Here is a 12,029-nt window from a genome sequence, read left to right as displayed (position 1 = left end):
TTGTAATTGTAGAATTCTCTGCTTACAGGTAGATTAAACTTTGGGCTTTTTTTGTGGTTAATGTATAAAGAAATACAATGGAAGAAAAAAATGTGATGTCTCACCCAGAAATAATCAATATTAACATTTTAGTGTTTATTCTTCCAGTGTTCTGTCAGCTTTTGAGCACTTTTAAAGTTTTGGTACATAATACTAAATATTTCTCAGAAAGGTTCTACCCAAATGCACTCTACCAGTAAATCTGATATGAGACGGTGCCTCTTCTCTGACTCTCCGGACAATACTTTGCCAATTTCATGGGCAAACATACACTTTAATGTGATTATTTTTATTTGAATTATTAGATTACTTAGCTTGAACTTTTTCACGTGTTGATATGCTGTTTAGAAATCTTCTTTAATAAAATTGCCTCTGCTGCTAGAAGTTTCTTAACACCTCTTCTGGGAGAGCTCTAGTTTGCTTTGTCGCTATCGGTGAGGTACAAAAGATTCTAATAGTACAGCCAAATTTCCACCATCAACTTCATTTGTGAGACTTAATGCTTCTCTGCTGGACTCAGTGTAAATACAGAGCTAATTATCTAATTTTCCCAGAAAGAGGTGAGTATCAGCATTGTATCCTGTCAACATCCAACAGACAGAAGGATAGAGCCTTACACAAAAGAAATTCATAAAGAAATGCATGAACAAGTATGATAAATAAAAGGACATAATTGTTAGAGTCCTGGTTCCAATAATGTGATTCCTTAGGTAGCTCATAGTGAGGTTACTTGCAATTACTATGTACCTTAAAGTTTATAAAATGAGTTTATATACATTACATGTTCAAATATAATAATAGCCCTGTGAGGTAAATGATGTAGCTTGAAGAAACCATAGCCCAGGTATATAAAGTGGATGTCTTGAGGTATAATGGCTGGTTAGGTTTGGAGTCAATACTTAAATCTAGGCCAATAAACTCCAAGTGCCATGTTCTTTCTCTCATCGTAGAAGCTTCTGGTATTTATGTTACATGTGGCCTACAGTGTATAGAAAATGTAAAACAAATATTAGCTGTAAACATTCTTAAAATATTCAGGATATTCCAACAAATTACACAATGGTTTTGATTGCAAATATTGGTTGCTTTTGTATTTATGAACCTTATAATAAGATGTGGCCGGCTAAAGTAAACACAGAAACAAAGAACCAAATTGAGCCCTGAGCAGTTTCTTATCCTACTTATGGGATGTGACTAAAAGCTAATTACCTTTTCAATAAAATATAGACATCTGTTCATTCAACAAATATTTATTAAGTACTTACTTTGTGCTAGGCACTATGCTATAGAATAAAACAATGTTTAGCCTTAACCTCATGGAACTGAGGGTGAAAGACATTAAACATTTTTTTTTTCAAGTAAATATATAGTTACACTTTTATCAAATGCATGAAGAACGAGTACAGGGTATGATGAAAGTGCATAATAGGGGACCTAAGCTAAGTCAGAGAAAGTCTTCTTGAGAAAGTGACATTTGAATCCTTAAGAATGAATGGGAGCAGGTGAAAGGTTGGTAAGGGGAGGGGGAAGTGGAAGAAAGCACTTCTAGAATGTTGAGGGAATGAAGAGAAAGCTGACCAGAGTGTGTGTTGTATAGTGAGAGCTGGAAAAGAAGGGTCTGAGGAAGGTAGTTGCTGTTTCTTTAGTCTTTAAAGAAGTAATTTTGCAGTTCATTCTAGTGATGTTTCCATTGCTGAGACCATTTTTTGGAACTCTTCCTATGACCTTGTCTTCAGATCCAACTCTGAAACAAAAGAAACTTTTTTTTTTTTTTTATAGCAATGAAGAGTGCTTTGCAGTGTAACACCTTACTTAACAGACTTAACTTCAAAAGGGCTTTTGATTATTTATACAAATTAAACCTACCTGCAAGGGGGAAATATGTACATACATACATATATGCACATACATATTCATCACAGTTAGTATGAGCTTGAAATTAATAATTTTAAAAATGTGTTTCCACTTATAGAAATTGACCTTTTATAGATATAAAAAATTCACTTATGATCAGAAGCTTAAGATTTTTAGCATATCAGGTTGCTTCTGTTTGAGTGAAAGGAAAGAAATCTATTTAAAGTTACTTATGAATTAAAACCATTGGGATGTTTGCTCTAACTGAAATATCTTTGATTAGGTCACTGGCAGGTAGTTTTCCTATTCATGTATAGAGACTAATCTATTCACAATGGATGTCTGTGTGTGTGTGTGTGTGCGTGTGCGTGTGTGTGTGTGTGTGTGTGTGTGTGTGCACATAGAAGACAGAATGATAGGGAAGGGGCATGTGATGTGGAGTCCAAGGCAGAGATCTTCATTCAGATACTCTATTTATATAAGCTGTGTGATCTTCAATCTTTTAAGGCCTCAGTTTCTTTTCATTTATGAAACAATAGCAGAACTACCACTTGCTCACATTTTCTGGATATTAAAAAAATAAATTTAGAAGTACTTTATAAGCCAAAAAATACTTTATAGTTATTACATATATATGTTTCATAAGTAGATGAATGTGCACCCATAAAAATATAAAATAATAAATAATAAGCAAAACAGGGGCACTCTTGGTTGAGGACAAACCCATAATTAAACATCTTAATTTCTAAAAGAAAGAAATCACTTAAAAATTTGCATTATTACATGTTTATCTTGTGTCATTTCAAAATTTGTATTATTACATGTTTATTTTGTGTTGCTCTTTTGTGAAATGCTTATTCATGTCAACAAAGAATTCACCAGTTTTTAAAAAAACTTCTTAGTGTATTTAAGTGCCTGGTTATTTATTGCTAGTGGTATATGTGTGGAAGGGGATGGAAAGGGTGAGGGCTAAAAGTTGAGGTAAAAAAGGCCTAAAAGGGATATACTTGTTATAGAAATGTCATGGTTTAGGAGTAGTTAAGGAGCAATAAAAATATTAATTGTCCCTGTGAGTGAGTTGATTTTTAAAATTTGGTTTACACACAACTTTTAGAGCATCTTTTGTAGTAAGATTGGATGCACATGGATATTTAATAACCCAAACATTTGATCTAAACCAGAATTACTTTTTTAAGAATGGATGGTGATCTGAGGTACTCTAAGACAATTGGAGCCTTTAGGAAATATTCTTTTCTGAGAAATGCTATGACCACCATTTATTGAAATAAATTAATAATAGTTGATAAAGTCCCTGGCCTTAGTTGTGTTTTTTGACCTGTGGAAAAGTTCACATTCAATGTGTGCTGCCTAAGTGAGTTTTAATTGATAGAGTAGCAGAGTATAATTTTTTTCTAAAATTGCACAAATAATCATGTAGTCAATATGTACGGCCTTTGGAAAGAGACTGGATTGAATGTTACTCATTTTTCTTTAAAAACAAATGAAGACATTTTCAAATGAAGAAGTTAAGATGAATAAGTTCATGTTTTCCAAATGTCTCTTTGGAAGCACAGCATTGTGAATGCAGGCAATGAAAGCCCTATTGTCTGTATTGTCTGTCTTATTGCTTCACAATATCAAAAGAAGGATATACCGCTTATTTTTAGAGTGTTCTGGTCCTATGCAGCAGCATCCACAGTGAAGAGACCTACATACTCTGTTGCTGGAGTTGCTTGTTTTCCAGGGAAAGAAAAAAGGGTTGGGAAATGCAGAACTCCTCTCCTTCTTACCCAGTAGTAACATTGAGAAGATACCTTGTCCCCATTTTTATTACTTCTGAGATTTTATTGCTGGCAGCCAGATGTGCTGAAACTCCTGACGACAGCATCTATTCATTGCGTGTTTTTAATAGGCTTAGAGAAATATAAGTAGAGTACATGAGAGCAGCTCAGTTTCACACTTCAGCTGGGAATGCCCAAAAAGCTTACTGCTGTTTAGAATTCTTGCTACAGTCAGGAGAAAGCCGAAAGCTGTACGGGCACTGAATCTTCTACGACTGAATTAGAAGAATAATGACTGTACAATTAACTATCAACCTCTGCTCATTTAAGCACAGTTTCTACAGAGCTCAGGAGAAATATGGAACTTGATTGGCATGTTTTTATTTGATGGTGTCTGCAAATAGATGACTTTAAAGACAGGTGGTAAGGAAAAATAAGAGAAGGGGGGGGGGGGAAGAAAGAAAATGCAATTTGAGACATTGCGCCAGGTCTGCAATTCTGTCTTATCTCATTTTCATGGGGTTTTCTCATCCCCACCAAATATTTTACAAAATGAGCTTTTTGGACAAACGCTGAACAATGCAAGGTGAGTAAAGCTAAACTCTATTTCCTTCAGCATTGATGTTTTCTGAATAATAATCTGATATGCCTGTAAAAATTGTTCTGTACTGAAATGTTGGTATGATAAGGGTGTTGTCTTCTTATCACAAATATAAAATTTTATGTGGCGTTTTTCTTAATTGAATTTTGAGAAGGAAAATAAGCTTACTTCAAAGCCCCCAAAAGCATCTTAAATTTAACTAGTTTGACCTCTGAAACATAATACAGGCTGTTTCATGATTTCATTTTCTAATAACTAAAATGGTCAATTTAAAATGCCTGATAGGTTTTTTTTTTTCTTTGTGATCATGGCAGTGATTACAATGCATTTATAGGGACGGGGATATATAATCCTATGTGATTTGTTGGAAAATATGAATTAGCAGTCATGCATGCTCTTTGTAAAACATGCGGAAGATGTTTCCTGGGTCTGAGACATTTCTCTATGCAGAGTAGATCAATAATCACTTTTAAACAAGCTGTATTATCAAACTGCTAGTATTGCTTTGCATTTGGTCAGCTAGTTTGAAAGGATGCTTTGTTATGAATTCCTATTGCTTTTTCAACCTCATCATTTTATGTGTGTGGAGAAGATTGTGAAATTATGAACATATGTTTTAGACGGTTTCTCTGGCTTACACGAAAAGAGACAGCCTATTAAAGAACGCTTTTAAAATGCAGTTTTATCACCCAGCTGTTTACGTTGTGAGAATGTCTAATGTTACATACCTACTGTAGAAAAGACCCCATTTTAACTAAATATACGTGGAGAAGGACTGAGGAAGAAATTTTTGAACATGATAATAATGCACTAAAGCCTTCTGGAAATTGAGGGAGAAGTAATAGTGCACAGAATATTGAATGGTTCTTCTGGTCTCTTCTGAACAATGTGAGGCAGCCTATTTAGAGATTAAAAAAAACCTATTACACAGTATGTGTCTTAATTTAGCAAAGGAAAAGGAGGCTTTTAAAATCTGTGGACATTTAAAATGCTTACCGAGGATAAATATATTGATGACCTTTTCATTGAATGTGAAGTAACATATCTGTTTTTTATAAAATTTCACTTCTTTCCTCAGGACAGTTTTATTCAGTTGACAAATTCTATTTTTTTATGTTTAGTTTTTGGATAATTTAAAATATATAACAGTATGTGAAGTGCTGTGATATTCTGTAACAGGCTATCTATATTTTAAGATACTGGGCTTTTTAACTTAGTAATACATCACTTGAGTGTCTGTCATTTATGGTAAAAATAATCTGTATTGCATGTTATATTTAAATAAAAGAGGCGGTATGGCTTTCTTAAAATTTCCATGACCTGAAGCTACCAGAGTTTTAGGATTTGTACTCATCTTTTAGAAATCTTTTCTTTGCTTGATTTCTATCTTTTTTTTTAATGCCAAGAACTTATGTGTTTAAAAATATTAATGTTAGGTCTGGATGTATATTCATGTTAGGAATTGTGCTGTTAACAGTATGGCAAGGAATTAGTTTTAAAGGAAACATTAGTGTTAAAATATGGGAATATCTATATCTTGACGGAACTGTGGATCCCTATCACTCTGCTTTTGCTTTAGCTTCAAGTCGCTTTTATTGTTGGCATGTATTTATGATTGCATTGCTCTCATTATTAAAAATCCAGAATTTTATGCTGTTGCAATCAAGCATTAAAATGTGAAGTTTCTGATGCTTCTGTAAGACCAGTCTTACTTAACCTTATTTTGGTTTTTTTAAACCTAAGATTATCTGAAACTACCAACTAATCAATAAAAACGTATTCTGCTTCAGGGGAAAAAAATCCCTGCTTTATATGTTCTTTAACTTCTTAGTCTTCAAGAAACATGACATTTTTTTCACATGTAGATCTACTGATTTTCATAAATGATCAACTACTTGATTTACTTTCAAAATCAGTCAAAACCAGTTGTGCCAATAGTTATTATTTTAGAAGTATGAAGAGTGAAAGTAAGTTTATATAACTCACAATTAATGCCTCCACATATTTTAGTGTTTTGGTTACTTGTGTTCAGATCAGATATAATGGTCTTTTAGAACTCTTTTTCTGCTGAGGTTCTTTAAAAATATACAAATGCCTAGACATCAACCTTTCAGTTAGCATTGAATCAGAAAGTAAGATGTAGACTAATAAATCATTCTTGAAGGAAAAGTCATGGAAAAAGAAGGACGCTGGTATGTCATTAGGTGTGATCTTACAACAACTTTAAAAATGTTTCTAAATAACGAGCCTTTTGACCTTGTGGACTGGACATTAATGGTTTTGGGATTTGAAGCATCAATTATGTAACACTGTCTCTGGAAAGAGCAGTCTTGGTTGTTACAACATGTAGAGTAATCACTTAATTGTTTGGACTAGTTCGAATGGAATATTCAGTAGTTGTATTGTGACATGATCTATGATCTTTAAGCTGATGGAAAAATAACATCAGAGATATAGACAATTGGAATATATTTTATTCTAAATTGCTTTCTAGGAGAAATTACTAAAATAGTACTATGCATTGATTATACATGATATGTTGTTGAGGGGACCTTTCAAGTAGTAGTAATCTTGAGACTTTTCCCAGGTAACTAATCTGGTAAGTAATCCCTAAATCTGCAACTCAATTTGCATCAGGTTTCAGATGGTAGGGCAGTTTACTTCTATGACATGGAAGATAAAGTGTTCAAAGACAAAAATCTCCCATAATAGTTACTCCAAAGACATTTACAGGTTCAACTTGTCAAAAGAGCCAAGATTTTAAATACACCAGTAATATATTCTGGATACTAAATTACTAAATTGTTGATGAATATAGATTGTTAAAGTATTTTATTATCAAATGCATAATTGAAATTTATTTATGAGTGAAAATCATTAGAATATTTTAGACTTGTTGGAAGCCATAGGGACCAACCCTTATGTTTCAAACTGAAACTTCTTAGCTTTTTCTCTCATCATTGTGGTTGTTGAGTACCATTTTAAAATGTGCATAAAGGCAGTGGTAGGATATCCTCTGTTCTTTTACAGCTAATATGAAACAACTGAAGGTAAAGCAAGGAAAAAAATCAGGATCTGCATCCTGCATAAATCCACTTTGACAGGTTTTGATGAAATGCCACTTTAATTTAAATTCTTGTTATCAAGTTTCCTTACTATCAACTCATTTTTCCAAATTAAATATTTAATCAGATACAAAGATAATTGCTTTTGTTGCCAATAAAAAAATCCTCAAGTGCTAAAATCATTATGAAGTTTAAATCATTTTGTGAGCTTGTCTTTGGAAGCAAACGTAAGTAATATCAGGATGCCAGAAGATATATTTTTAACAGAGTTCACTGCATTGAGTACTCAATTGCTTTGAGCAGTATTCAAATGGACAAGATATGATATCTATCTTTTGTGATAAAATGTGCAGGAAAATGTGCTTGATTCATATCCTTCAAGTTTTTCCATTTACCGATTTTGAGTAATCTCTCTTGTACGGAGAAGAAATCTGTATTTTTTCCAGATGTGATTATTTCTTTGTAACTAAATGTGTGGCAGTGAATTTCCTGTGCCGTCCGGCCACACAGGGGCATAATAGGACTGGAATTTATTCAGAAGAGGTATTAGAGACCGTCTTTCTCTCCATTCCATATACATATAATGAGAAGAGGCAGACTTCCATGTTTTAAACTAAGATTACAAAACCCTTAATAGACTAAAGGATATTTGGATTTGTTGGTGTTTTCAATTACTGGTAAGATAGCCATATGATCTGCTTTGCCTGGACTAGCGTCAGTTTGTGCCTGCCATCCTCCACTAATTATTATTAGTACTTCTGAAAAGTGTTGCTTTTTGACACTAAATTACAGGGCTGGTCTATAAAGAATGAAATGTAAAGCTTGAAATTACCTAGTGCAAATGCACTCCTTTCCACTGACAGATTTCCACAGTTCTAAAACATTAATATTATTGAAATAAAATTTGATTTTGCAAAATAAATGTTTAATTATTTAATCTGGTAGTGGTTTTGGTGAGAAGTATTTAGCCCTTTACATAGCATTTACTACTGCTTTGGTTTATAATGAAGCCATCAATTTGTGTTCAGGATTTTTGGCATAAACTCCTGCTATTCATCATGGCACATTAATGACTACTTTGACATTAAAAGAACAGCATGCTCACTTTTCATAGCTTTGAGAATGCAGTCTGCACAGTGTGCATCATTTGGAGTTGGTATGATTGTAGCACAACTGATTTTCATTATAGGAACATTTTTTTATGGACAGTCTTTATTCTGAAGTCTAAGGCACTCGGTAGTCTGATACACACATGCTCACATGTACACAAACACACACACATATTTATTTAACCTTGTTGGATATATATATATGTGTATATGTATATACATATATACATATGTATATACATATACACATATATATATGTGTATATATGTATACACATATATGTATACATATGTATATATGTATATGTATACACATATATGTATACATATGTATATATGTATATGATTAGTATTTCAGTAATCATTAGGATATATATATATATATATATATATATATATCCTAATGATAGGATCCTATCCTATCCTAATGATCCTAATCATGTGTATATGATTAGTATTTCAGTAATCATTAGGATATATATATATATATATATATATATCATTAGGATATATATATATATACATATATATATATATATCCTAATGATTACTGAAATACTAATCATATACCTATTAGTATATATATATATATCCTAATGATTACTGAAATACTAATCATATACCACAGACATAAAACCAAATCTTAACAAATATCTCTTTATTTCTAATCAAAGTGACTTTTGATTCATGAATGTGTATCACACATATTTTTACTGGAATATTTACTGTGGACCTTAGCTATATACCACAATTTTTAGTACAGATACTTAATCTGATACTGATGTAGTTTTAAAATATTTTCTTTATTGGAAAATTTTTATAAAGCTACTGTTTTTGTTGATGACTGACAGGTAAATGTTACCTGTACTTTTTTTGTTACCAACTTTTATATGATTATGAAGGATCTTAGAGAAGTCAAAGAAGATCATTACTGGTAAGCTTTCTGTTTAATGCTGGCACTATTCACCAATTACTGAAGTGAATTCGTTTCATATGTGCTATGAGCTCTCATATTCATACTCACTCATCAGTCACAAAGATTCATGTGTATAACAAACGAATTCCTAGGACTGATCTACAATTTGAGTTTAGCTTCTCAATCTGAGAAGTTTTAAATATCTCACAAAGGTGTGTGAACACTTCGTTTTGGGCAAAATGAGAGAAGCCATTGCTCATGGCTTTATTTTGCCTAATGGTTTTCAAACTCCGCTTTTTGTTCATTTGTTTTTTGTTTTCACCAGAGAATACCTCCTTCAGAATGTAACGCAGTATGTAAAGCAGGCAAAAGTGGAGCAGCTCTGATTTAGAAAGTGGGACATGGGATCCACATTAGGCTCTAGAAACACAGTTTTCAACTGCTTACTTAAAATCCAACTCTGGACTTCTCATTTTAAACCTTGTTAAACTTTCCATCTCACTGAGTGACCTTTGAAATGTCAGAGGTAGAGGAAATGGAAAATGGCAAGAGGAGCTGCCATGTTTAGTCAAGAATTGATCTGTGCTTGACTTTCCTATACGTACTGTGTTAGCCGTATGCTCTGTAGTGTTGACCGTGGCACTGGTGTTCGTATCTTAGGTCTGCCGCTTCCTGGCTCTGTGATATTGTTAAAATCACTATTCTGTGAGCTTCTTGAGTTAAGGGCTATATATTGTTAACCTCTGAATTCCAACACTTATCGGATCCTTCGTGCTTCTTTCCAGTCAACACTGTCTTCCCCCAGCCTCTGGAACCAAATATCGTTCTGCTTTTTTCTCGCTTGGTATAGATTACCTATGTCTGTTCTAGAACTTCATATAATTGAAATCATATAGAATATAATCTTTTATAAAAGGCTTTTAATCAGCATAATTTAAAAATATTTATCCATGTTGTTGCATGTATGTGTAGTTTTTTTCCTTTTTATTGCTGAATAATATTCCATTTTGTGAATATACCCTTCTCTCTCTTAAGTCTTATTTGTGGACAATCATTTTTATACTCTTGCATGAATACTTAGAAGAGGAATTCTTGGGTCACAGGGTAGATGTATGTTTAGTTTTATAATGCAGACCATTTTAAAAAGGGGTTGTGCATTTTAAACTCCCACCAAATATGTTTGAGCATTTTGGGGTTTCCACACACTTTCCAACATTTGAGGATGTGTCTTTTTAATTTTTGTCATTTTGTGGTGAGCTTATAATAGCATCTCCTTATGATATTTTGTATTTGCCTGATTAACAATGTCAAACAGTTCTTCATATTCTCATTGGCCAACTGTACATCCTACTTTTTTTTAAAATTAGGCTTTGTTTTTCTTAATGAGTTGTAGAATTTTTTGTTTGTTTGTTTTTTACCTACCTGGATATCCATCATTTGACAGATATACGCTCTGTGAATATTTTCTCCCAGTCTGTGGTTTGCCTGTTCGTTTTCTTAATAATGCCTTTAGATGAGTGGAAGTTTTAATTTTGATGAAATCTAATTTATCAATTTTTTTCTCTTAGGGTTTTTGTTTTCTGTGTGCTGTCTAAAAATCCTTTGCCAATCCCTAATGTTTATTTAATTTAATGTTTATTTATTTTTGAGAGGGACAGAAGGAGACAGAGTGCAAGCAGGGGAGGGGCAGAGAGAGGGAGACACAGAGTCTGAATCAGGCTCCAGGCTCTGAGCTGTCAGCACAGAGCCCCATGTGGGGCTCCAAACTCATAAACCGTGAGATCATGACCTGAGCCGAAGTTGAACGCTTAACCAACTGAGCCACCCAGGTGCCCCAAAACTATCCTCTTATGTATTTCCCAGAGGTTTTAGAGTATTAGCTTTGCAGTTTAGGTATATGTTCCGTCACATGTTAATTTTTGTGTATATGATGTGAGGTAGAGGTCAAGATTCATATTTTTTTCTGGGTGGATATCCAGTGTTCCATCATCATTTTCAGAAAAGACTTAAAAGAATTTCTACTCACTATCGGTTTGCTTTGTCACGTTTGTAGAGAATTAAATAATTGTATACGTGTGCTTACATTTCTGGGCTGTCTATTCCATTCCATTGATCCATGTTTTTTGTCTGTCTTTGTGCAATACCACAGTGTCTTACCTTTATAGTAATCTTGAGGTCAGGTGGTATAAGTTCTCCACCCCTATTATTTTTCAAAATAGGCTGAATATTTTAGATCCTTTGCGTTTTCATACATATTTTATAAATCAATTTGTTAATCTTGATTTACAAGTTTACTTAGGATTAAGGCTGCGATTGTGTTGTATTTCTGTAGATTGATTTGGGGAGAGTTATCATCTTAACAACTTTGGAATCTTCTGCTAGTATATCTCTTCATTTATTTAGGTCCTCTTTAATTTAACTAACAGTGTTTTGTAGGTTAAAGGGAAGAGGTCTTGAATGACTTTTGTTAATTTTTTTCATAAGAATTTTAAGTTTATAGTCTTACTATAAACAGAATTATTTTTAAATATCAGCTTCTAGTTGTTTTCTGCTACTTTGTAAATATCTAATTTATTTTTAATATCAACTTTGTATCTTTTGACCTTGCTAAACTTACTTATTAGTTCTTATAGTTGTCTTGTAGATTTGCCACACTACCCTATG

The 12,029-nt window shown here is 33.0% G+C and overlaps 1 protein-coding gene across 50 annotated transcripts in view; it reads left to right on the top strand.

Annotated features, from left to right (window-relative positions):
- The window catches only part of RIMS2 (regulating synaptic membrane exocytosis 2), a 601,125-nt gene that overhangs the window by 215,057 nt on the left and 374,039 nt on the right, over window positions 1-12,029 (top strand). For 3 of the 50 annotated variants that reach the window (XM_027064079.2, XM_027064077.2, XM_027064078.2), the window contains exon 1: window positions 2,915-4,260. The exons of 43 other annotated variants lie outside the window; for them this stretch is intronic. In XM_027064079.2, coding sequence (XP_026919880.1) covers window positions 4,139-4,260 — 122 coding nt within the window. In that variant the 5' untranslated portion in view covers window positions 2,915-4,138. Of the gene's footprint in view, window positions 1-2,907; window positions 4,261-12,029 lie in introns of those variants that run through there. 4 more of the 50 variants (XM_027064073.2, XM_053208522.1, XM_053208513.1 and 1 more) reach the window with 3 other exon arrangements.

Source organism: Acinonyx jubatus, chromosome F2 (assembly GCF_027475565.1).
Source record: "Acinonyx jubatus isolate Ajub_Pintada_27869175 chromosome F2, VMU_Ajub_asm_v1.0, whole genome shotgun sequence".
NCBI classification, from domain to species: domain Eukaryota; kingdom Metazoa; phylum Chordata; class Mammalia; order Carnivora; family Felidae; genus Acinonyx; species Acinonyx jubatus.
Note: the sequence above shows the minus strand (reverse complement) of the source record. Positions and strands in the feature narration are given on the sequence as shown.